The 26,821-nt window shown below is 31.4% G+C and overlaps 3 protein-coding genes and 1 long non-coding RNA gene across 4 annotated transcripts; all 4 read right to left on the reverse strand.

The window, feature by feature from the left end:
* Nucleotides 1-242: 242 nt before the first annotated feature.
* LOC107614639 (FBD-associated F-box protein At4g10400-like) lies at nucleotides 243-2,336 on the reverse strand. The gene is made up of 3 exons (XM_088500607.1): nucleotides 1,308-2,336; nucleotides 967-1,215; nucleotides 243-344 (listed from the first exon to the last, which is right to left on the reverse strand). The coding sequence occupies exons 1-3, from the start codon at nucleotides 2,334-2,336 to the stop codon at nucleotides 243-245; spliced, it is 1,380 nt and encodes a 459-aa protein (XP_088356733.1).
* A 3,281-nt stretch (nucleotides 2,337-5,617) lies between these two features.
* Nucleotides 5,618-6,314, reverse strand: LOC110267290 (uncharacterized). The gene is made up of 2 exons (XR_015899039.1): nucleotides 6,167-6,314; nucleotides 5,618-5,829 (listed from the first exon to the last, which is right to left on the reverse strand). It is a non-coding gene; the product is annotated as an uncharacterized LOC110267290 (long non-coding RNA).
* A 2,370-nt stretch (nucleotides 6,315-8,684) lies between these two features.
* On the reverse strand, nucleotides 8,685-11,415 carry TIC20-I (translocon at the inner envelope membrane of chloroplasts 20). Its single transcript, XM_016318983.3, has 3 exons — nucleotides 11,077-11,415; nucleotides 10,215-10,417; nucleotides 8,685-9,469 (listed from the first exon to the last, which is right to left on the reverse strand). The coding sequence occupies exons 2-3, from the start codon at nucleotides 10,405-10,407 to the stop codon at nucleotides 8,832-8,834; spliced, it is 831 nt and encodes a 276-aa protein (XP_016174469.1). The 5' UTR covers nucleotides 10,408-10,417; nucleotides 11,077-11,415; the 3' UTR covers nucleotides 8,685-8,831.
* A 680-nt stretch (nucleotides 11,416-12,095) lies between these two features.
* LOC107617225 (coatomer subunit beta'-2) lies at nucleotides 12,096-21,991 on the reverse strand. Its single transcript, XM_088499793.1, has 24 exons — nucleotides 21,692-21,991; nucleotides 21,373-21,393; nucleotides 21,127-21,188; nucleotides 20,752-20,806; nucleotides 18,997-19,033; nucleotides 18,550-18,875; nucleotides 18,332-18,463; nucleotides 18,080-18,228; nucleotides 17,549-17,617; nucleotides 16,997-17,147; nucleotides 16,790-16,855; nucleotides 15,877-16,065; nucleotides 15,203-15,343; nucleotides 15,042-15,116; nucleotides 14,731-14,907; nucleotides 14,465-14,556; nucleotides 14,257-14,373; nucleotides 13,887-14,001; nucleotides 13,674-13,745; nucleotides 13,300-13,496; nucleotides 13,135-13,228; nucleotides 12,937-13,043; nucleotides 12,698-12,830; nucleotides 12,096-12,612 (listed from the first exon to the last, which is right to left on the reverse strand). Exons 1-24 carry the CDS (start codon nucleotides 21,692-21,694, stop codon nucleotides 12,460-12,462), a joined length of 2,733 nt encoding a protein of 910 aa, XP_088355919.1. The 5' UTR covers nucleotides 21,695-21,991; the 3' UTR covers nucleotides 12,096-12,459.
* Nucleotides 21,992-26,821: the final 4,830 nt, after the last annotated feature.

The following is a 26,821-nucleotide window of genomic DNA, read 5'->3' on the forward strand; positions in this document are numbered from 1 at the left end:
TATCTCAAGGTATATTATACATATTATCTCAGTCTTAACATAAGAATAAAAAGATTTGAGAATTTTACTCATAAATTATGAGAAAATGTCTACAAATTCAACCACAATATTACTTAAAAAAATCTTTAAAAAAAAGAATTTAATGTAAATCACATAATTTAATCGCAAACTAAAATTTTACTCGGAATGTTTAATATTTGGGCCGTCTCAAAATTCGATCCTCCATACTTAATAATATTTTGTTACAAATTCAGATTTTTTTGTAACAGTTCCAATAGTGCTTTTTCTTGTAGTGTTCTAAGGTGTTGCCATTGCTGTCGTCCTCGTGATGACGCCTCCTTCTCCTATATATATATACATTCAACAAAATCATTAAGTACAGGAATTTTGATGCATAGTATATATTCCAAAACAATAGCAGTAGAAGTATTTATGAGCTATGCAGTAAAACTATTAAGTATAAAAATTTTGTAACAGAAACTTTATCACTTGGGGGAATCTACTCAAACTACAATAGAACTTGTCTCAGATATGAAAAATTTAGCAATATAAACGGCACAAAAAAAAGAGTGATTTTGAAAGGAGAATTCACTGCAAGGTACCTCAATGTCGGATGAATTGTGTTATTTGTATTTAGAGAAAAGGATAAATAGGTGCCTGACCTTTTGTTTCGTGGACATTTTCGTCCCTGACCATTGAAAAATATTTTTAAGTCCCTGACCTTCACAAAATTTGGACGAATCAGTCCCTCCGTCCATATGCCTCCGTCAGAGACCGATCCGTCCAAATGCCTCCGTCAGAGACTCATCTGTCCAAATTTTGTGAAGATCAAGGACTTAAAAGTATTTTTCGTCAAGAACAAAAATGTCCGCGCGAGACAAAAGGTCAGAGACCTATTTGTCCTTTTCTCTTGTATTTATAATTAGTAGGATACGTACACATAATGGTAAAGAAAACATATGGTACCTGATTCCAGCAAAAGTTAATTTGGCACGCCTTAGAGCTCCTTGGCAAAAGGGATAATTCTTTAGCTCTCGCACGATCCACCTGAATATCAAGTGACTCCAAAACAAGTCCATGTTGAAGAACATAGGCGAAAAAATCTCTATCATATCTGGTTTCAAGATATCCTTTGATTTTAATCACTTGCAGATGCGATGCAAGACAAGTAGGAACCTTCACTGGGTGTTCCCAAACTCGTAACAGATGTGGATCCTAGCAAAAAACAACAAATACACTTAAAAAAGAATTGCCAGCAAACAACAAAGTTATACAAACCGAAGCTTAAACATGAGAACTCAAATTACCTTATTAACAGAGTCAGTGATAAAAACAATAACAAGAACTTTAAGCATGGGACACTTCTCAAGCATATTCATTATATATCTCGTGTCGAAATACCTAACAGCAAGCTCTAATCTACGTAATGAGGTAAATTCCGGAATAAGATCCGGAGGAGCCTCGGGCAAACAAGTAAACACCAAGTCACCCAGGACCAAACTCCTTAACCAGCGAAACTCCACAAGAAACTTGAGCACAAAGTCTCGCGAAGTAACGTTGATAGTAGCTTCCTCCACATTGTGCAAGTTGGAAACACAGATCGAAGGAAACTGCTGCCTACATTCGAGTCCATAAATTCTAATAGGGTCGAAATCTGATCGGAAGTTCAATTTCTTCAAAGAAAGAGGAAAGTGAATTCTCAATCCGACCTCGCTGACTTGACGGTTTAAGTCAAGAATGAGAGTCTCAAGAGCAGTGCAGTGAGAGAGAAGCTCTGCCACGTCATCAATAGAGGCCTCGACCTTGTGCATCTCCAGAGTCTTGAGTGATGGCAAGTGATAACCGCACGACGAAGAAGAAGGCGAAAGGAATGTTATGTTGCCGCCGCTTAAACGGAGAGTCACGAGGGAAGCGCAGCTGAAAACGCTGTTGGGAATAACGACTTTGCAATCGGGGAGACCGACCATGGAGAGTTGGATGTTCAAGTTCAATTCCTGGAGGTTTGGCCCTAAAACTTTTGTAATGAACCACTCCACAATAGTGTATTCATTGAATTGAGCTAGGTCACAGGTGAGACGAAAGGTTCGAATTGGCAGCGCTTTGTGGCGGGAGAGAATCCGATTAACGATGGCGAACAATCGCTTTCGTGAATAGAACTCTGGCCATGCATGGCTGCTGTTATGAAATTGGATTTGGTTGAAGTCGAAGTGTTGGAGGTCGTGGCAGAGGTGGGTCCATCGGCGAGAGAGGACGGTGGTGAAGAAGGCGGTTTTGGTAGGGAGGAAGGAGAGGATGTGTAAGAGTATACAATCCGGCAGGTCGCTGATCCTGTCCATGGCGATTAGGGTTTCTTTGCTTCTGTGTTCTATTACTCCCAGTGCGGCACTTCCCTCTTTTCCATTCCCTCCAATCTATTTATAATTTTATATTCGGGTTAACTATCCGTACGGCCGTACCAAAAGATATTATTTATGAGTAATAAAAGATATGATAACAAATACTATATTTTTTAGGAATTGATTCTTAAAAGATATTATTCATAAATTTAGAATAATTAACAAATACTATATTTTTTGAGTAATAAAATTTTTTTGAATTTAGCAACTATTTTTCTATTTGATATGAATTTTTACGATAATATCCAAATAAAAATTTAGAAAGTGCAAAAAAAAATAGAGTAAAATTTGATTTTTAATTTTTTTATTTTTAAAAAAATATGGTCATTTATAATAAAAAAATTTATTTAATATAAAATTATCAAATTTAAAGATAAAAAGATCTTATTTTTTTAATAATGATTGCAAATCTTTACAACAGAATATTATTTCAAAAGTTTTTTTTATAATATATATTTAATGGGCTTGTTTGAGTGATTTTTAAGAAAATACCTTTTTTCGAATTATCTTTTTTTAAAAGATCTTGTGAAAAGTTAAATTAATTTTATGTTTGGATACTTCATATAAAAAGATATTTTTAAAGAAAAACATCCTTTTTTTGTTCAAAAAAAAGATTTAAAAAAAGATTTAAATTGCAACTTCTTAAAAAAGATTTTTTTTTATTTTTTTAGTATTTTTATTTTTACCATTAAAAATTTGTCAAACACACTAAAAAATAAAAAATATATTTTTTCATTAAAAAAGATCTTTTTTTAATCAAGATAATGGCGTCCGCCAATGAGTAATAGCTCAAATGGCATAGTCTCCCCATACTCAATTAAGAAGTTGCGGGTTTGAGTCCTATCTTTGGTAAAAAAAAAAAAAAAAGATATAATGGCGTCCAAACAAACACATTATATCTTTCTTTTTGTCACATTTTTTAATTTTTTGAGAATTTATTTGTTAATTGTCGTTAGTATTTTTTTGGGGTTCATTTTGTTAGCAACGTGACTTTTTGAATATCATTTTAGGAGTTTTTAAAGTCATATTTTTTTAATTAATAGCATAGATGACAAGGCATATTCTTAAATATATTTACTGATATATTTTATTTGCTTCATTTAAGTATGTTTATTAATTAATTATTTATTTTATTGGATTGAAATAAATATCAAATTATTTAATATCTTTTGATCATATTAATTATAATTAATTAATTATATTAATTATTTTATTTGATTAAAATAAATAAATTAATTTTATTTTAATTTATATTATTTTTCATCTTATATATTTTGATTAATAATTTTTAAAAATATTCTAATCAATTATTTATTTATTTGGTTGAGATAAATAGCAAATTATTTAATATTCTGTTTGATCATGTTGACTATAACTAATCAATTCTATTAATTATTTGATTTGACTAAAATAAATAAATTTCATTTAATGTTTAATTATACTTACTCAAATTAATTTTAGGATTAAATACTTTTTTGTCTTTAAGATCTGAGACCAGAATTAAAATCGTCTCCGACTTTTTTTGTTATTAAAATATCTTTAATATTACAAAACGTTATAAAATCGTCTTTTTTTATTTTAATTTTATTTTATTTACTAAATTACTCTTAATAATTAATATAAATAATAAAATAATATTAAAAATTAAAAACAAACCCTCCCCTCCACCTGCACCCCTACTCCTGTATCTCTTCCCTTCCTTGTCTCCCCATTCCCTTCTTCATGTCCACCCCCTACCCCAATCCCTCAAAGCTTGTAGATATGTATGTCAAGTGTAGCGACCTTGATGCGGCCAAGGATGTGTTCTTTGGGATGTGGAGGAAAGATGTGGTTTCTTGGACTTCTATTATTGTCGGCAGTGCGCAGCATGGAAGAGATGAGGAAGCATTGGCTTTGTATGACAGCATGGTTTCGACTGGTGTTAAGCCGAATGACGTGACATTTGTTGGATTGATTTATGCCTGTAGTCATGCTGGTTTGGTTGGCAAGGGTTGCTGGATTGATTTACCCCTGATGAACCTATTTGGACTGTTTTACTTAGTGCTTGTAAGCACCATGGTAATGGAAGTTAAGAAACAACCTAGGTATTGGAAAAGGAGTGCTATGTGTTTTATGCTGGAGAGACGTCTCATCCGACGAAGGGGATGGGGAGAGAAGAAAAGGAAGAAATACGGGAGTAGGGATAGAGGGGGAGGAAAGGGTTGGTTTTTATTTTTTAGTATTATTTTTATTATTTATATTAATTATTAAAGATAATTTGGTAAAAAATTAAAATTAAAGTAGAAAAGGACGATTTTATAACGTTTTGTAACGTTGAGGATGATTTTAATAATTAAAAAAGGTCAGGGACGATTTTAATTTTAGCCTCAGACGATCTTAGTGACGAAAAAAGTACTTAACCCTTAATTTTACCATAAGAATAATTACATTTCAAGATTTACTCATAAATCGTAAAAAAATATTTTTAAATTCAGCTAATAATGTTATTTAAAAAGATCTTTAAAAAGATAAATTCTAATATAAATATTCAATTTAATCACAAACTATATATTACTATTAATAAGTAATTATTATACTTTAAAAATTTAAAAATAAAACTATTACTCATTGATTTTATTATTTTTAATATTAAAAATAATTAAATTTTAGATTTAATTAACTTTATAAAATTTTTATAACAAAAATTACTATACGTATTTTTATTTAAAAAATTAAAAATATTTTATATATCTATCTTAATTAAAATAGAGAAAACATTGTAAATTATTTTGGACTAATAAATCTATCATCGTTGTGATAAAATATCATGCATTCAATTGCGTATTTATATTATCTTCAGCAGTTTTAGTAGTTTTTTAAACTAATAAAAAAAATTGTTTCGATACAAATATAACTACTTCAACTCAAGAATAAACAAAATATGTTGTAAAATTTTAACATTAAATAACGTTGATTATATTACTTTGATTCCAAGAATAAAATAATAGCATAATATAAACAGTTCTAGATAAAAATTTTAACAAAAACAGTTTTCATAATAATTTTTTTTTGTTAGGATAATAAAAAAGATAATTCAAGGGCAAATTTTATCTCATATTATACATGTTCTCTCAATTTTAATATAAGAGTAAAAAGATTTGAGAATTTTACTCATAAATTATGAGAAAATGTCTCCAAATTCAACCACAATGTTATTTAAAAAAATCATTAAAAAAAAAGAGTTTAATCTAAATCACATAATTTAATCGCAAACTATAATATTACTTAAGATGTTTAATATTTGGGCGGTCTCAAAATTCGGTCCGTACTTAAGAATATTTTGTTACAAATTTCTATTTTTTTTAAACAGTTCCAATAGTGCTTTTTCTTGTAGTGTTCGAAGATGTTGCCATTGCTGTGATTCTTGTGGTGACGCCTCCTTCTCCTCCTTTTCCTATATATATATATTCAACAAAATAATTAAGTACAGGAATTTTGATGCATACCATATATTCCAAAACAATAGCAATAGAAGTAATTATGAGCTATGCAGCAAAACTATTAAGTATAAAAATTTTGTAACAGAAAATTTATCACTTGGGGGAATCTACTCAAACTACAATAGAACTTGTCTCAGATATGAAAAATTTAGCAATATAAACGGTACAAAAAAAAAGAGATATTTTGAAAGGAGAATTCACTGCAAGGTACCTTAATGTCGGATGAATTGTGTTATTTGTATGTACAGTTAGTAGGATACGTACACATAAATGGTAAAGAAAACATGGTACCTGATTCCAGCAAAAGTTAATTTGGCACGCCTTAGAACTCCTTGGCAAAAGGGATAATTCTTCTGCAAATCCTTTAGCTCTCCCACGATCCACCTGAATATCAAGTGACTCCAAAACAAGTCCATGTTGAAGAACATAGGTGAAAAAATCTCTATCATCTCTGGATTCAAAATATTCTTTGATTTTAATCACTTTCAGATGTGATGCAAGACAAGTAGGAACCTTCACAGGAACCTTCATTGGGTGTTCCCATCTTCGTGGCGCATATGGATCCTAGCAAAAAACAACAAATACACTTAAAAAGAATTGCCAGCAAAACAACAAAGTTATACAAACCGAAGCTTGAACATGAGAACTCAAAATACTATTGTTTATTTATTATGTAAAAAATATTTTTTTAAAAAAAAAAAGATCTTTTAAAACAAAGATGTAAATTGTAGGTTCTCAAAATTTTTTTTTTTTTCTTTTTCTAGTACTTTTACTTTTACTACTAGAAATTTGCCAAACACACTAAAAAATAAAAAAGATCTTTTTTACTAAATTTTTTTTATCAAAATAATAGCACCCAAATAAGCACTAAATTATTGTGAAAATATCCAAATAAATATTTAGAAGGTGCACAAAATAATAAAGTAAAATTTGATTTCTAATTTTTTTTATTTTTAGAAAAATATGGTCATTTATAATAAAAAAAATTTTAAAAAAATTACTTAACATAAAATTAACAAATTTAAAGATGAAACAATCTTATTTTTTTAATAATGATTGCAAACCTTTACAATAGAATCTTATTTCAAAAGTTTTTTTATAATATATATTTAATAGGCTTGTTTGGGTGATCTTTTAAGAAAATATTTTTTTTCGAGTTATCTTTTTTTAAAAGATTATATGAAAAAGTAAAAGTAATTTTATGTTTTGATATCTCATATAAAAAGATATAAATTGCAACTTCTCAAAAAAGATATTTTTTATTTTTTTAATGCTTTTATTTTTACTACTAGAAATTTATCAAATACATTAAATAATAAAAAAATATATTTTTTCATTGAAAAAGATCCTTTTTATCAAAATAATGATGTCCAAACAAGTACGTTATATCGATCTTTTTGTCGCGTTTTTAAATTTTTTGGAAATTTATTTGTCAATTGTCGTCATTATTTTTTAGGTTATTATTTAGGTTATTTTGTCAGCCATGTGATTTTTTGAATATCATTTTAGTAGTTTTCTCTTTATTATCTATTGTATATTATTAAAGTCATTTTTTTTAATTAATAATGTTCATATCCTGACCCAATACTGTGGCCCAAGTGCAAATACACAGAAATGCCTAATTCAAAGATTGGCCTTCGACCGCTTACCAACCTCTTCAGAAGAGGTCGGATTCAACACGGGCTCCTTCCCAAAGAAGTCGGGCTCGAAGGATAGCTGGCAGATAACACTTATTCAAATAGGTAACTGCACCCAAAATCTCTCAACCCACTTCATTCCAGGAGCCATATCTCAACTATCTAAGATAAAGGGACGGTTATCCACCCCCAAAAGGTGAAACTACTTCAACAATGGATCATCACTATAAAATATAAATACACTGACACTACTGACTTAGACATCGGAATGTCTTTGCAGTACCACCCCCATTTCTTCACTCACATAAGTCGGGCAACGTAACATAACAGTATGTAATCCTTTAAGGGCAAAATAAATCACCATATTTGAAAATAATAAAGGTTAGAGTTAATTACCAAAAAAATAAATAAAGGTTAGAATTTTCTACTTTTTTCATTCATTTTTGGATGGTATTAGAAGAAACGAAGAATCAATGTCTTTCATTGTAGAGACGTTACACATGTTTAATAGAGTATTTGACAAAACATTTATAGACCAAAATCAGCTAATAAGATCAACTATTAGTATAAAATACATGTTAAAATATAAATTCACATTAAAATAAATTAAATTACATATAAATTTATATATAAATACATTAATAAATAATTTTAATAAATAATTTTAGTGTACAAATAATATTTTTATTGACCAAAATGACCAGTTTCTCTAGCACTTTTTTATAATTATGTTTTCAAACATGAAAAATCAAAACTTATTATTTTACCCAAAAATAATCAAAATGTATTATACCCTTCATTGAAAAATCTCTATATTTCTTAGTCCCTGTTTGGCGTATAGAATTGGATTTCAGCTCCTCAATTCAAGAGAACTCCACAAAGATGCTCTAATAGAAAGTGTGTATCCCCTAGACCTTTTTTTTTTCTTTTTTGGTTTGAAAAAAAATTGAACGAATCCATTCCTCAAACTATGGCATAAGTTATTTATGTTTCCGAGAATTTTAAATGCATAAACTTAAAAAACTTGGAACTTTTGTATTCTTTAGAGCACTCATTAGACAAACCCATATAATAGCTATGTAGACTAAACAAACCTTAAGAGAAGGTAGTTTGCCTTTGCAATAGCTTATGAAAATCAAGAGAAAACAAATAAATAATACACAAAAGGAAAATCACAAGCAATAGATACTTTTCTAAATAAAGTAATAAACAGTAACATTCGGATAGCTAGTTCTTCAGTTCTTCTCAAAACAAACTCTGATACAATACAAAATGACAATGGAATTGTAGAGCTAAACTTTCCCTACATTTCCCTCTCCTTAGTCATATGGTATTTGGATATATGCTGCATCGCATATAAAGGGGATATCGGCATACATTCCGGCGAGGGCGCACCTTATGGACTCCAAGACGGTGAAGAGATAAGCAAATGATACGCCGGTCCAGAAATGCATTCCAATTTTACCCCAGTAAACCGATAGCGGCATCCAGCGACTCACAGTTCCTATAACCTGCAATGCAATCTCCAACAGCATTCCCATCACAACATGGAATCTGAAGAAGTGAGGCCATTCTTTTCTCCTCACGATTCCAAGGTAGGCGACGAAGAAGTATGCCATGAGAAACCAGCTAGGCAGCATGCCAATAGCCTCCAGAAAAGGGTATGTCAAGAACTCAAAGTATTCCAAAAAGGGGTTAAGATTGTATGCTGTCTCAGCGTACATCCATGTCTCGTGGAGAGGCATGAGGTAAGGGAGGCACGCTAATGTTCTCCACCACCATCTTGGTTTCTTGGTCATTTGTGGATAACGCCAACTAGTTGGGACGTCCTTTGATGCTTGAACGGTTGTAGTAGACCTGCATCGTTTCGGTAACACAGGGATTGTGCGAAATAGAGGATTATGACCCCTACTTGAGAGTAGGCTCGATGCAACAGACATGTTCGAGAATGTCATTCCTGTCAGAGAAATAAACAATTACAAAAGGAAAATACTTCTCAGCCAGAAACTAATTCCAGAATTAACTGAAAAACTATGATTGGAATACTTTAAAATTTTCAACCACTCAGAATGTGCTACATGTAGCATGTTGACGAGTAGCATTACTAATTAGAAAATAAGATCATCATTGTACTTATTGTGCAACAATTAGACACAGTATGGCAATGGATCTATACAACAAATTTAACTCTTGTATCGAATAGAGAATACATCCTAGAGATGATAGTTTCAGTTATATACTAACTGTTGGTAATCATATATGCAGGACTATTATTGATTGAATCTGTCACCAACAATAGTTAGTTCTAGACTTGTATCTCTCATCAATGTTCTCATATACACAATCAAAACATGCAGCTATATAACATTAATGTTCAATCAGTGAATTGAATCCCAATCCTCATAATTCCAATCCAATGTAGCATATTCATATCCTCGAGAAGATATCACTCAAACTATCCAATTTATGATAAATTACACCAAGGACATTGAAGCTATTTTTTTTTTCTCCTACCACCAGATTAAGTAAAAAATATGTGTAGATTATTTTTAAAAACAATGCAACATTTTCCCTATTACAAAGAAGGGGAAAATCAAACTACGGTGCCAGAAGTAATAATCTTGGAAACTTAAACCGCAATTATTTTCTTCTATTCATGAAAAATTGAACATGTCTACAAATAACTAAAGCATGGAAAGTACCTCTTTGCAACGAGGATTTACACTCAAAACTATGTCCAAAAGAGGAAGAGCTCTGAATGTTGGAAACAGCAATCTTGGCAGGAAACTGAGAAGTACAGCATAAGAAAGAGCCACAAGGCATGACACCTTTCCACGGCCTCGAATTCAAAGGAACACACACTTGTGGGGATGCAACACAACCATTTCGAATCATGGTTGGCCAACTGACTCAACAACAACAATAACATCAGAACATGTAAAACATTAGCATTGAAGTATCATCAAACTATCAAACTGAATTCATAGAGTAAGCTAGTAAACACCAGAGCCTAGAGTATTGTGCTTTGTTTGTACATCTTAGCTGACAACAATTGGTTCTACTATCACTTAGATGAAGATTTTAGTAAACATATGAAACTACCGATACAGAATAAAATTTTATTTAAAAAAATTACACAATTTTTTAGCTAAATCAAACCATAAGTTTAATTGGACTCAATTAATAAAATGCAACCATTTTGAATCATGGTTGGCAAACTGGTTCAACAACAACACCACTATTACAATTACAACAGGAACAATCAATTCAAATTAAAGATCAACTATTAAAAAATTAAGGACAAAATAAAAAATGCAACAGGATAAGATTAAACGAAGAAAAAAGAAAGAGGGAATGAATGCAACATTGTTATAATGACATCGCTGCTTGGTTCTTGGTAGTGATGAACACAAATTAAACAAAATAAATAAGAAATATGAAACCCAAAAATCAGACTTTGAACAACTATTTCCACAAAATAAGAAGCTTCGAAATCTAGAAACCAAAATAAGTTGAGGGAAAAAAATTAAAAGAGAAAGGGTAGAGATAACAAGAGATATGTACCTCTATATCTGAGAAATGAGTGAAAATAAAGGAGAAGATTTGAAAGTTGGGGTGCAATGGTAATACTGATTAGTGGGGTTGAGTGTTCATGTGTCTAGGTTTATCTGAACCTCCATCTTCATTTTACAGAAAATACAAAGAACAGGGACGGACACGAGAGAATAGGGATAGAAGCATTATTATTATAAAACGATGATGAAATTCATGTGTCTGAATTGGGCCTTCCGGGTCGGGTTCAAGGCTTGGTTTCAGGATTTGATTTTATTGGGTATGAAGAAGCATACTCCTTCGGTCGTTCCAGTGACAAAAATAATTGCTAGGTAAATATTCAGTTTTTGTAACTAAGTTCAAATAATTTTTTTTTTCCTTATGCTTCTTCTTCTTCTCTTTCCTCAACTAAAATTTCTGGTTATCAATCCTTAAATTCTATTGAATCAACTTGGTAAATTTGACTACAAAATGACTTGATCATATAACACCAATGAAAAAAAATAATAGTTATAAACTGAAATGGTGGACATTCACATCCAAATCAATAAAATAAAGTACATCAAGTTTAACTGTGCACTATGATTTAAAGGTGAGTATACTCTTCAGTTTCACCTTTTAATTCAAACCTAGATTATACTCTACTATGTATTAATTCTAACTAGCTTTTTCATTCAATGTTTACTTCAGGTGCCCATTACGTAAAAGGAAAATTACAGGTTGACAGGTTCAACAATTCCGTCGTAGAAAAATTAGGATTTTCTTCTGTAAATGTTATACAACCAGAAGATCTTCGGTAAAGCCCGAATAAAATTACGAGATTACCGGATGAAGTAAGTGGTCAGATCTACTGATATTTTGTTTGAAACATCAACATCCAAAAATTTATTATACTCCTCATTCATAAGCTCTATCCCCTTTAAGAAACTTTGTCATATCAAATCGAATTAGTTCTTAAAAATAAGGATAAGAATTAAATGTTGGTGGCTACATCAAGAAATCTGATCTTCGATTGAAAAGGAGAACAAAAGTGAAAATATACCCCAAATGATTACTCGAGCAATAAATATTACAAAAATCCCAAGCCAAATCGCCGTACAAAATTATGAAGAAATGCGTCATGAGTTGTGAGATTTTAAGACAACAATGTTCCCGCTACCGACAATGGAAGTAATATTTAATTTCCTCTCTAATTTCCCAAATATACAGCCTAATTGTAATGAAGTATATGATACACTAAAAAATAGAACCAGAATCGGAAGGACTAGGTGGCATGGCAACATAACAGTAAAAACAGCTAGTTGTCAAAATGGGAGTTAGAAATGGCAACTACAGAAACGATTCATCACCAGAAAGACAAAATTTCGATTTTCATACCGCCCCAAACAATTTGAATTATGTTGATGGGGTTTCATACTCTTCCTTAGCCTCGGTACCATTAACGAGGACTGCACCATCGGTAGAATCTGCATCCACTACAACTTCCTCTTGGCTTCCTTCCTCTGCATTTTGTTCCTCTGTATATTCCTCTTCGTTTTGTTCGGCCAACTGCAACATAAGCACATAGAATAACGTCAACCTATTTTAATCCCGTAGAAGCAAAATAAAATTGAGAGGATTATGATAAACCTACCTCATGGTAGGATTCCCCATTCTCTAGAGGCTGTTCCTCTTCTTCGATCTGCATGTTTCTGAAAGCTTCAACAAGAGGGATGTGTGATTTATCAGCATGGTTGATGTACTCCTCTGCAGGAGGATAAACGCCCCTGAAAAAGAATAATAAAAGTAGTTCAGGGAAAGAGATTCGTTGGGATATTTAACACACGATATAACTATCAAAGCTGCAGGAAAGTATATATTTCCCACTCTGACCTTGTTTCTGCTGCTTTGGATTCAACAGCAAGTGCAACTTGCCAATCGTCAAACAAATTAGGATACTCTTCAGGATCAGCCAATGATTCCGCAGCTTTTGGACTAACCTATTCATATTAACAAATAAACAACGTAATAAATATGACAGTTCCATTATTGAGAAATAAAAGTACACGATATATCTGAAAAAGAAATTACCTTGTTCAGATCTTTTCGCCAAATTGCCACTATCTCTGACACCTTGCTTGGGAGATAAGATCGAGCCATTAAAGCAGCCTCAGGAATCCGGTTGCTGCAAAAAGCATAACTTTGATCATCAATCCACTCTAATAAACAATGAATAAGAGTAGTGTAGAATATTACCTTTCTATCAACAGTTGAAGGCAATCTTCAAGTTTACCCAGTGTAAATAAGCAAAGGAATGCAACATTGTTCTTCCCTTGCTCTTTAGCAAGAGATGCAAGTTTTGAAATTCCTTCAGCATCTCCTAAAGAAGAATATAGCAGCAATAATCCACTCAAATCCATTGCATGCTTTAGACACTCCTCAGCCATTTCTAACTGCAAGAATGGATGACATAGTGAGATGTAATGGAAATGGATAACATAGTGAGATGTAATGGAACAGAAGGGTGACGAAGAATGATCAACATCAAAGCCCCTAGATCATTACTGACAGTGACAATAACAATAAATATTTAAAATCCTACTATGATCAGCATCTATAAAGAAAAACACCTTTCCAGTAGACATGGCTAATTCTCCCAACTGCTTCCATTTAGACTCACTGTGCACTTCCGTGGCAATGCTCTGATCGGAGAGGAGAAAAAAGGATGAGTAGTTCTCATAATTTAAAGTGAAACAAGAAAGTAATCAGTAAGTTACATTATAAAACTTTTATAAGTCAAAGGCTATCTCCTTTTTCAGGCACATGAAAATTTTTTAACTTACCTTTGCAACCTCTAATCTCCCAAGCTGCATGGCTAGATCGAACCTATAGTCAGGGTCAGTAGCTACTTCAAGAGCATCCTCTATCATGCCTCGTGATTCCAGGAATCGAGCCACACTACCATAAAAACAAGTGTATAATTTTAACTAGGACCATATATGACATCTTAGAACCAAGCTTTAGAACTGAACTCCTAATTTAGAAAGTAGAACAATACTCCCTCTATATTAAGAAGAGGGGTAAAACCGCAAAATATGAGACTATACACTTGTATCATGAAAGAACATCAAGCAATAACAATAACAATAATTCAGTGTTAAGAATACCATAACAAAGTGGGCAAGAAGTGATGTGCTATTAATGAGCTAGTACCTGTTGTGATGCTCTTTAGGAATGGATGGTAGAACTTCATTGGCCCTATCCAAGTCACCACGCATCACAAGAGTCTTGTACTCAATCAAGCTCAACAGTAGCGTGTATCCCATTACACTGAAACCATTAAGAACAGAAATATAATCAAGCACTGCACTACATTATTAGCGTAATATGTGATATCAAATGATACAAACACTGCACTTACTTGAACTCTTTGTCTATCAAGTAAACCTTACTTTGGCTGGCAAGATATCCCAACAAGTACATAGGACGGTCCAAATGAGACATTGTAGTCACCTAAATTCATAATGGTATTTATCAAGAAGCCTTAACAGAGCCAAGTAGTAAAATAAATCCTTTTCTCCGCAACGAATAAACTTATCAAGACGTAGAGGTGATAACAAGGAGTTCAATAAACATGAGAATTAGAAGTTTTTTCAAATTGAATCAAATAGGAGAAATTGGCAATACCTCTCCACCAACACAATAGTTAAGCCTCCAAGAAGAATTGTTGTAGATAAAACAATCCCCAACCCAGATCCCTGTTCTCACACGCTCATTCATTTCATGGAGGAGCTCAAAGGCATCTTCAACACCTTGCTCATCAACGGCCGTTTTACTGTCAAGATATGATGCAACAACATCACGCTGCAAAAGTGGAAGTTAACATTTTTATTCTGTCTCACTAGCAAATTGCAACCCAATAAAATTTCCCCCCTTTTTTTGTGTGTTCAGATAAAATCAACTGTAGATAAAAGGATAAAGTTAATTAGAACCCTCACGTTGTACTTCAAGATGTAGAATGATGTGTCACTTGCAATCACCACTAGATCACCACTATCAGCCCAATAGAGGTTCTGGCACAAAAAATATTTTAAAAGATTAGCGACGACTTAGATAGCAATAAACAGAAAACTACACATCACCTCATGAAAGCACTTACTTTCACATTAACATCAATCCGACGAATCAACCTGCATTCAGCCCAATCATAAAAGCAAATGAAATCATTTGAGCACATTACCAGTACAGTGCCACCAAATATTCGTTCAGCCGAAAATGTTGGCCGGATACTCTTCTTTTCCTGAAAGAAAACATAATTCTCACTACAATCAAATTCCCCTGGAGAATAATTATTTCACTTCAAAATATAGTGCCCACGTCAAAGCATTGCAAGCACTTAGCTCCTTGTCAAACAAGGATTTTATTGAGGTAAATTTCCATAGGTAGATAATTTTAGATTTATTAAAATATATTTCGGATGGAAACAATGTTGTTTTATAATGCTTAAATTAAATTTTACCCCAAAAAAAAAAATTTCTTAACTTATAAATAATTAGATTTTAATATTAATTTGTCTTTAACTTAACCCATAAATAAAAAATAATAAATTTGGTAATTATCCATGCAAAAGTAAATTTTTTCATTCATACTTTCCAAACTACATATATGATATATAATACCAGTTTCCCAGGTTCAAGCCCAATGAATGTGTCGGTTGTCATTATCATTTTCTCTGTTCCTCATTTTATTATTGTAGGATATAGGTTTTCATCATCACTTTTGTCAATGGAAAGAGTATCAAATGAATATAAAAGTTCAAAATGAATTAGAAACCTGGAAATTCTTGCTGAAAATCTTAATTTTTGATGTACTTTCTCTCACAGCATACTCCCCATCCGAAGACCAGACGAATTCCAATGCCGAGCCAAACGATCTATTTCTCCATGCCAAAGCAGTGTATATAATATACTCACCATCTCCACAAACAACAACAAACCGACCATTTGGATTGTGTTTCAAGCTCTGAATACCAAACATAATCAGACCACTAGTCAATCACCAGGTGCTAATATGCATGAAGAAACATACAAGTTGTAATAATTGAAAACAAAATTCTAGTTACAGTTCCCACTTCTGAACGACCTACTAACTAGTTGCCAATGTTTTTTACTTCAAAAACTAGCATAACACAACATATAAATATTCATCTATACTGGGAAGAGATACAGCATATCCAGGGAAGAAAAGCTAGGGAGATCATGACAACACTAACCCAACGGAGAAATAACAAACTTTTTGCATACAAATACTGAAACAAAGTTCAGCCAGGGATCAAGAGAAATATATGAATATAAGGTATCACCAGAGCAATAACGAAGCAAGATCAGGATGAAGACATTCCAAAACATCTGATTTCCTAACAACAGTAAGTTGTTTTTTTTTCCTACTTTGCAAACCAGAAACTTTAGGGCACTAATTAAGGAATCAAAAAAAAAAAGAGAGAGAGAGATAAGATTTTAAGTTTAACATACTTTCCATTATTTTTTCCTTAACCAATATTGTTGGGAAACAAATTAGTAAAACAAAAACAAACACAAACGAACAAAGATTATTTAAAAAAAAATCATAATATAAAATATACCTATTTTCCTAAAATGCATCCAAGGTTGCAAGTGAGACTATAAACAATCTAAATTAGAGAATAATACAAGAATGAAACACCATAATAGGAAGTGTGTTAACTCACTTGTGGGTAGAGATCACATGTCCCCAGCTCCTTAACAGCCAAAGGTAACCTTTCCCCATCAGCAATCTAAAATACATAGCACCAGTATGTGTCAACAAAGAAAGACAGAATTCTCTTGGTAAAAAGTTAATAAGGACAGCCAGATTTTCACTGCCTGCTTGCTAACTGTAGAGCCAAAAGCCCAAGTGGGCAAAATTCAGCAAATACCTGTGTGTCTGCTCCTACACTTCTTATATTGACAGTCTGAATTTCATTATGCTTAGCCCAAATAATCTTCCCGCTGTTATCCATGCTGGCCACTGGTTCTTCTCGACCAAGTTTGACCATAATAGTACCTTCATCGTATCCAATCACAACCCTGCAGACAAAGATGTACTGGAAATTTATAAAACAAAGAACAAGCAAAGCAAGACACTCAAAAGCTTCAATAACAACAAAGAAGCCGTGTTCCATTTGGTAGGGTTGGCCGCATGGATCAAATGACAATATAGTACCTTTCCATAGAACATATCTGTGTTTAAATCATTTACATGTAAATCTCTCTTGAAGGCAATTCTGACGAAATTAAAGAATACGATGATGCATAAGGAGAAAAAACAGTTTTCTTATCAGTATTTACTCAAATGTGAAGACTTGATTCATTATTGAGGCAAGAGATGACAATATTGTCCTACTTAACATTATTCAAGGGGATATAAGCAATGAGCCTCTATAAGACTTGGAGAAACTATATCTAATTTAAAAAAAAAAAGAACTCACCGACGTGAACCCTTGAGGTATCCAATAGCCCAAACTCTTTCAAGACCATAGTTCAATGTATTCTCAAGTCTGAAAGCAGATTAAACCACCATAAAAATTGTTAAATGGCCACATATATTCATTATCGCAACCATACTTCAAACTAGTTTTAGTAAATCTTCAAGTCTAGAAAGGAAAGCTTAATTGATGGGAAAATAGTTAATACAATTAGAAGAATCAGATGAAATCCATTCCACTCTGGTGAATCTCAAATCCAGGCATCATTGTCATGAAAAAGAACTCTCTACAGAGTATAATCTTTTAACAAAAACAGCATGAGAGGAAAGGTTAAGAAGAAACATGAGAAAAAATATCATTCTTTCTAGGGGAGAAAAAAGTGTTATAAGCCCTCATTGCCTAAGATCAAAAGTCAAGGTTAGTGAAATTATTAAAGTTCCACAAGCCATTGATGACAATTGGCCGAAAGGGCATAAGGAACTAACCAAATTGAAGATAAGCTTCGAACTTAGTATTCTATGAATCTCCAATTACCTATACGTTGTGGAATGCCATATTCGTACTGTACCATCCTCAGAACCAGTAATAATTATAGGGAGCTCAGGATGAAAGCATACAGCAGATACATTGTGTGTGTGACCCTCCAAAGTCTGGACACAACTTTTAGTCTGATAATCCCATACCTGTTTCATAGGTTTTATCCATGTAATAATTCCAATCGATATATACATAAAAGGCAAACAAATCTTAGCAAAGTGTAAAGAGAATGAAAAACAGAAAGCAAACCTTTGCAGTGTGATCATCAGATCCAGTTATTAGGTAAGGTTTGTCACCACCTGTAAAGTAATCAACACAATTCACTCCTTTCTGATGAGCATCCAATGTAAAATTAGGGTCTGGAGAGCCAAGATTCCAAATCTGCAAGGAAGATTACGGCATTAATGCCCTATGTTGGAAATAAACAAAATTATACAGGAAACAACTCATAAAGAACACATATATACCTTTATGGTGCGATCAAGAGAGGCACTTGCGAAGGTGTTGGTATCTTTAGGGTTAAATGTCACTTGCATGACATAATGAGAATGCCCCTCAAATACCTGGGTACAAACCCAGCCCTTGTCCCAATCCCAAAGCTTTATGAGCATATCATCAGATGATGAAAGCACATAAGGAAGGTTAGGATGTACTGCCACACACCTAATGTAATCTGTGTGTGCCTCAAATATTTTAACCTTATCCATTGTGTTGTAATTATATACACGAATATGCATATCATCTGCTCCGGCAACAACCCACTGTTTACGTGCAATAAACTTGGCCGACCTAACTGCAAAATGATGCAGTATATGAGAGCCATGAAAGATTTAAAGAAGAAAATGGCTTACAAACAAAATGCATGAAGTGGCTGATACGTAAACAACAATACAGACAGACCAAAGTTCATGTACCTGGTAATTCAGCTACCTCAAAAGACTTAGCCATGGTCTGAAATAGAACCCAGGAAATTAAAGTTAATTGCACAAACAAAGGCATGTGAAGGATTTAAATAAAGGAACAGGACATTTAAAGGCAGTCAGAACACATAAAACTACACAGAATGCATCAGAAACCTTTGAAATGACACGAAGAAACCACAATGCAATGGAAAAGAAAAAAAGAATAAATAAATAAAACATATGCATGCTACCTAATAAAGTAGAACTAGCAAATACAATATGCAGTATGTGCTAAACTATGTACAACAGTAAAATTCATCTCAAGTACAAAAACGATGGCACTAATTCAAGCATTTAAGGAAACAGATGAAATAAAGTAATCATGTATTCATTCCCATTGGTAAACTCCTGATCCGGAACAATGTGGCTTGGAGCTCCACTTGAAATTTCAACAGTTCCTTCCAATCTCTCCCTCAATTATGGATTATCTGTACAAATCTCTAACCAACTTTCTCCAATTCTACATCCCTTATTTATTGCCAATTTCCTGTAGCCATCCAACTGCCTCTTACCTCTTAACAGACTTGAATCACAGTTTTGTTTCATTCAGTATATGATACAACTGGGACCCAAGCATCTAATATAATGTCCAAGACCCATCTTTCCTACACTTTGTAATATAGACCTGCTTGAATACAGGTCTCCTATGAGAAAATGTGTCTCCAACATCTCTATTAACAGTGGTATCACATTAAAATATTGCAAAGGATGGATTTTGACATTTCTGTCAAAAAGAAGTGGATAACTAGCCTTTCTTCGACATTTTGACAGGTTATTTGTCAGTTGCAGCATCCAAATAACATGTTAGTAAAACAAATTGTATTGATATCAGTTTTTCCGTTTTGATTGAGAAGGAGGTCATGAGCTCGTGTGGTGAAGGCAATCATAGGATAGAGCGCAGTCAAGTTCAGCTGGTTGGGATTCAATCTCAGGATCAAAGAGGTATACTTGGTGTCAAGTGTGTAAAGGCTCTTTGGTATTTATTAATCCATATAACGGGGTATATATATTTCACACAACTTATATTTCATTCTTTTTCTAGGTACAAAATGGTGTAGTAAGTTCTAACCATTTTTCAACATAAACATCAATAGAAGAGTCGTAATATTCACTTTTTGTTTCTTTGGAAATGGCATGAGGGCTGAGGCAGACTATATACAGTTTCTACAATATTTTCTTTTGAATTTTGATAAAGAAGAGTATCATTAACACAGAGAAGAATAATACAATAAGATAGTAACTACAAATTTGTTTGTAGGCCATAATTATCAGTTTGACTATTCTAATGGATTCATTGGAACTCAATCAACTGATGCATGCAAAAACACTCGAAGTTATTCCTTACATACGAAGTTTACCAGGACTGATTTTTAATGAAAGCAAAAGTACATCTTTTGCAAATTAAGATATTTAAAGCACAAACATCTTTGAACAATGTCATCTAGTAGCATAGCCACATACTATTGTAATTTTCAAATTTCACTAGAAGAAAAAGAATAAGAGGCTGCTTGGAATATGAAGAAAGCAATAATAAACACGCTTCATTCCTGAACTAGCTGCTCGTTATACATAGGCACCATGCAAAATGTCACTTGTTTAAAGATAAATCAACAAAGACCTGTTTCTGACTCAAGTTCCAAGACATAGGAATTCACTAACAAAATATCTTAACTATAAAAAAATAAAATAAAATAAAAGCTGCCATACCTGAGATTGGTAGTTCCATATGCAGACAGTGCCACTGTATAAACTTGCCAAAATCCTGCATTATTGATGGCAACATCACGAGATTCAGTAAAACGTAAAGTACGTATAAACCGATCTATCTACTCTCCACGTTCCACAGTAATAATATAATATCAACAGGGTTTCGGTTTAAAATAATATCAGCATTTTCCACAGTTAATAAACAGCAGCACTCATAAGAGAAACGTTCACAAGCTATCCTCATAGATGCCACACTAGAGAAATACCGAATAAGTTAGTAGTTACATATATGATAAGCATTAAATTAGAGGCCCTGTTTTAACTTCAGCATCATATCATAAAACAATCATTTAGTAGATGAGAAGGCCTAATTACCATGGCTCTGTAGGATGTAGATCCACAGACTTCACTCTCTCAGATCTTTGAGCAAGCTTTCGCTGATCAAATATTATGGCAAAAGGTGAGTTCAAGCATTAACATAAGCTAAACATCCGCACTATGCCTGGTTGCTTAGAAACCTAATTCACTGAAAACCTCACGGCACAGCTAAACTAGAAAACTTTCTAAGCAACCAAACATAAACAAACCTCATAATCCAAAACACAAAAGAACAAATCGTACCTTGATTTCGAGTCTGAGAGGCTGCGAACGCAAGCAGAACAACAAACAAGCAAAAAAACAAGTCAGTTCACAATTCAATATTAGATCCAATTCGGAGCTAAAACAGACGAACTAACAGTGAAAAAACAAAGCAAAACCAGGAGCGTCACATTTTTCAGGTTCACATATACATACATAGATAGACAACAGAAACGATTGAAAATCTCAAAATCAGAGACGCGTAACAGGAATAAGGAAATCAAAATGGAAGCGAGTGTTGGTTCCAGATCTAAGAAGCGTTAGTACGAGGAAACGGATCGAAGAGGAAGAAGAAGCTCACCATTTTGGTTGTGGAGATTGTAGGAAGAAGGTGGAATCGACGTAGAACACTCTCCGAAGATCAGAATCGGAGTTCCTGAAGAGGTAGAGAACGAGATCGAGCTCCGAGAGAAAGAGAGAGAAGGTTTTTGGCGTTGGGTTGGGGAAAGAGCAGAGTGTAAAAATGTAGATACGATCGATTGAGGGAGGAAGAAAGAAGAGAAGTGTTGTGCTTTGCAGTTAAGGAAGTATTTACGACTATACCACTGCTAGTAAGGGATGCTGGAAATGGTGTTAACACTTAACAATACCTTCTTTCTTCAACTAAACAAAATTAATTATTTACTTATTATATTGTAAAAGTAATTAATTTTTAAAATATTAAAAAATATATTTTTATTAAATAACTGTGCAAAATATTTAATAATTATAATTATGATCGGTAACATATAAAATATTTAATCAATTTGGAATTTTATAATTATTATATATAATAATTAATTTTAATCCAAATAATAGTTTTATTAAAAAAATATTAAATACAAAGTTATTTAATAATTTAAGAATTGAATTTAACTTGAGAATATCCTACCTCATACAATACTATGTAACTAAAGGTTTTTTTTTTTTAAATTATATTTGATGAATAGGCAATATTGCAATAACATGCTCTTTTTTCTTCTTCTTTTTTTTTTTTTGGTTAGCAAAATAACGTATATAACATTTAAAAAATTTGAAAAATTGATGATGGTGTCTCATGTCTGAATTGGGCTATCCTTTGTGGGTTGGGTTATGCTTAAAATTCAGTAATTAATTTTTTGGTCTATGGTAAGAAGTCCACTAAAGTAAAGTCCAGAAATAAAATAAAACCAATTTTTCTTTTTAATTGGATTTTGTTTTCAACCCACTAATCAAACTGGAGACTAGAGAGTTCAATGTTGATAAACACTAACCACCAAAAAACTGTTAAAAAGCTATTTGACTCAAAAAATAAAATTTTTGAGAATGTTTTCTTTTTAAAAAAAACAAGTCGGAGAATAAAAATCTATTCACCAATCTAGACTTATAATGTTTTTTCATATAGAATTTGTGTATTGCTCACTTTTAATTGGGGGTTTTCATTTCTATAAATGAGATTTCAGTACCAAACTACCAATATAAATATTCTATAATTTAAGGCTATTCTATTAATAAGATTAATAGTATACTTATGCTAGAATTTAACTGTAAGCTAAGGATAATGTAATAAATTTTGGTTTATTGAACCTTAGATGTAGTTTTTTTTTTTTTAGGAAATGGATTAATCATGGTTATTTCAGTTCATTTTATATGAATTTCGCTATAGTTTTTATTGAAAATTATGATGCTATAGTTTTTTACTGTGTTTCCAAAATTATTCAAAATAATTAGTGAGAGCTAATTTATATCCATGATCAATTTTTTCCCAAATATCTAATCATATATTTTTTTATTAACAAAATTAACGAATTAAATTTTAACACTTACTACTTCAATAGGCATCCTAAAAATAAACACAAAATAAATAAAATTTATAAATTGCAAACATCATATGTCCATGTGCCAAAAGTAAAGCCACCAATTTATGGACTTAAATTCATTAAAGTCCTTATTATATTTTAGCTATCGTTCATTAAGTAATTTTTGCATCATCATTAAAATATTAAATAATTCCCTTGCTTTATCAATTATTCCCATATTTTTGCATTATCATTAAATAATTTTTATTCAAAGTGCTATCTTAAATGGTGAGAATATGTAAAATGACAAATATATTGCAAACCTTCTTTTACTTTGTATTTCCCTTTTCCATTTTCAATCAAGGCTTATATTTGAAAAAATAATTAATTTTAGAGTAATTATCTAAATCAGTCCTCAAAAATTTTAAAAATAAATATTTTAATTTTTAATTAGTCTCAGTTTATTTTTCAGTAAAATAATTACCTAAATCAGCCTTCAATAATTTTAAAAGTGGACATTTTAGTCCCTAAAAAAAATTAATACACAGATCGATTCCCAACGTTTTTTTTGTTAGATATAATAGCTCACTTTTAAAATAAACTGAGAACTGATTTAGGTTATTACTCTACCGAAAAATAAACTAAAAACTAATTTATCTATTTGAATAAAATTTTGGAGATGTTTTTATGTATTACTTTTTTTAAAAAACTAAAATGTCCACTTTTAAAATTATTAGAGACTGATTTGAATAATTATTCTTAATTTTATCTACCAATTGGTCAAGGAAAAACAAAAAGAAAAAACATTAAAGAAATGAATGGGGTAAATGATTACAAGTCTTGAAATAAAATTAAGAGCTAATGGGATATTCGAAGAATAAACTTGTCCACTTTAACAAAGCTGTCATATGCTTTCACGTTGAACCGTTAGAAGAAGAAGTAGGAATGACCCTAGTCACCACTGAAATTAAAGCACCATAGATATTAATTGGTTTCCTAATAAAATAGCTGGTGCTACTACATGCTACTACTTCAATTCCCATCGTGCATTCGCCACTTTTATTTCTGTCTTCCTCAGTGACAACATTGTGGATTCCATTCATGTTTCCTTGTAGCCCTAATAAGCAATATATATATATATATGATGATGATGAAGTGTTTAATTTTCGTTTTTTATTTTTGTGATTGGAATTCTAATGGTGTTTTCAAATAATGTGGATAGTTTATATTTTTTTATGTGAAGAGTCTCAGATTTGTGATTTTCAATTTTTTTTTAAATACCTAAATTTAAATTTTTTATTTTAAATTTTTTTAAATATACAAATTTGATTCTTATATTTGTATTTTAATATTAAAAAAATTTTAAATGTTTAAATTGGATATTCCGATTTGTTTCACGGTAAAAAAAAATTATTTCAACACAAATCGGACTTTTCAATTTATGCTCTATGAAATTTGACCTTCAGATTTTTCTGTTATATTTTTCAAATTTGAGGGGTCGATTTGTAACTTAAAATTAAAAAAAAAATGATTCATATAAAAAAACACACTAATTATCCATAATGATGAATTACACACAATTTTTTTTCGTATAAAAAAAAATTAACCTTTAATTTTTATATAATATCATAGGGTAAATGCTTTTATATCAACATATAATTTAGGTGTATGTTAATATTGCACAGAAAAAAAGTGTGTTTTTTTAAAGATATAGAGATATGAAGTTAACTATATATTTATGTGTAACAATGGCTTATTGAATAGTATATAATATAAGAATAAAGAGTTTTATACTAATCATCATGCATGAAAATTCAACTCAAATTAGTATATATAGTGTTTTGTGTTATTTATTGTTAATTATATTAGTGAGTTAATAATCACTACAATAATAAATGTGAATAGTAAGTATTTTAGTTTCTCAACTAATAGTTTCTTGATTTATTTTTAGGATAAAAAATAGCATTTTAAGAAGAAAATTCAGTAAACAATACAAGTATGCAACTAACTCCAATCTTAATAATAATAATAATAATAATAATAATAATAATAATAATAATAATAATAGATTTCAATATATGATTATATATTCAAATTATTTATAATCAATAACTCACTCATTTATTTAAATAAATATCAAAAATTCGAATCTCAATTTATTTATACAGTATAGATCTATAACGAATTATTAGTTTTTGATCCCGAGTTTTGGTGATAATGTGAAGAAAAAAATTCAAATTATCTATAACACATGTATACTGCTTAATGATAACTTGCATGATTTAATTTCTTCTCAGCTTGGCATTTTACTTACATCAAAATGAACTAAAAGACTACCAATACTAATTAGGTTTTAGAGTATTATCACTTTTACCTCTTTTTTTTTTTTTTAACCAAAGATAGGAGACTCGAACCAGAAACCTTTTAATTAAGTATGGAGAGACTATGTCATTTGAATTATAACTAATTGGCATTATCACTTTTATCATTGGCCACTTTTAATTATTAAAATCTTATGAGTGAATATCCCACCCAATCCTGACAATTATCTCAAAAAGATAATGAGGTTCAAAAAAAAAAAAAAAACACCCAATCTGATTTCTAATCTTTTTTTTTAGGACTGATTAGCCTCTATGACAAAAAAAATAACATTGACTTTTCTTTAGCACAAAAATCTCGTTGTCCTTTCGAGATTAGGAGTCGGGTTGAATTTTTTTTCAAGAGTCTCATTATCTTTCGAAGTAATTCAGACCTATTTGGGTTTTTCTCAAATCTTTATTAATAAAAAATCCACCATGTTACAAACCTTGAAATCAAAGTACGACTAAGAATACCGAGTGTACAGCCAAAAACAGATTCTCCGATTAAATTTGAATTTCATTTGAGCTATATAGAAAGGAGTGGCTTTAAAGAAACCTAGCTATGCTACACCATTTGCAAATAAAGAAAGAACCATATTCCTTAGCTTTAATTTCATCTAAAATAAATAATAAATAAAATGGGGATTGATGTATTGACTATTGACAATGAATTAAGACCTCAACAACTAACGAACGTCAACATTATTCAATCTCCAAGATTATCATCACCTCTCTAATTGATGCATGGCAAATGGCAAAGCCATGTGTTCATCCCATCAAACCTTTTTTATTATTAATTATTTCTTTTATTAATTCCTTCTTTTCAAGATTAATCGGAGAACCTTTCAAAATGGGTTCAAAAAGAATGTGGTCCACCATTGAATTGGCTAACTATATGATCCATCAATTGTGGATACCTTACCTTATTAAAAAATTTAATTTTTTCCCCTTAATTTATATTGTATCAATCCATTTATTTCCTTGGTAGCAATCAAACAATACTACTCCCTCCCGCCGCATATGCACTTCATTCTATGTATTTTTTCTCTTTGGTTATTCTCCAATTGAATAGACACAAGAATAAGAATTATACAAGAGAAATTCTCAAGTTATCTGAGAATAAAATTAATTATTTGTTTTATTTCATTTATTATCTATGTCTAATGTACCTCTATACAAAAATATTATATACACAAAAATAATTAATCAATCAATTAAATATTATATATTTGTGTAAATATATATTATTTAACTAATTTTAACATATTATATTTATATTATTTATCATGCAGGATTAGTGTAATTTTGAGTGAG

Source organism: Arachis ipaensis, chromosome B9, assembly GCF_059453495.1.
Source record: "Arachis ipaensis isolate K30076 ecotype BB chromosome B9, ASM5945349v1, whole genome shotgun sequence".
Lineage (NCBI taxonomy): Eukaryota > Viridiplantae > Streptophyta > Magnoliopsida > Fabales > Fabaceae > Arachis > Arachis ipaensis.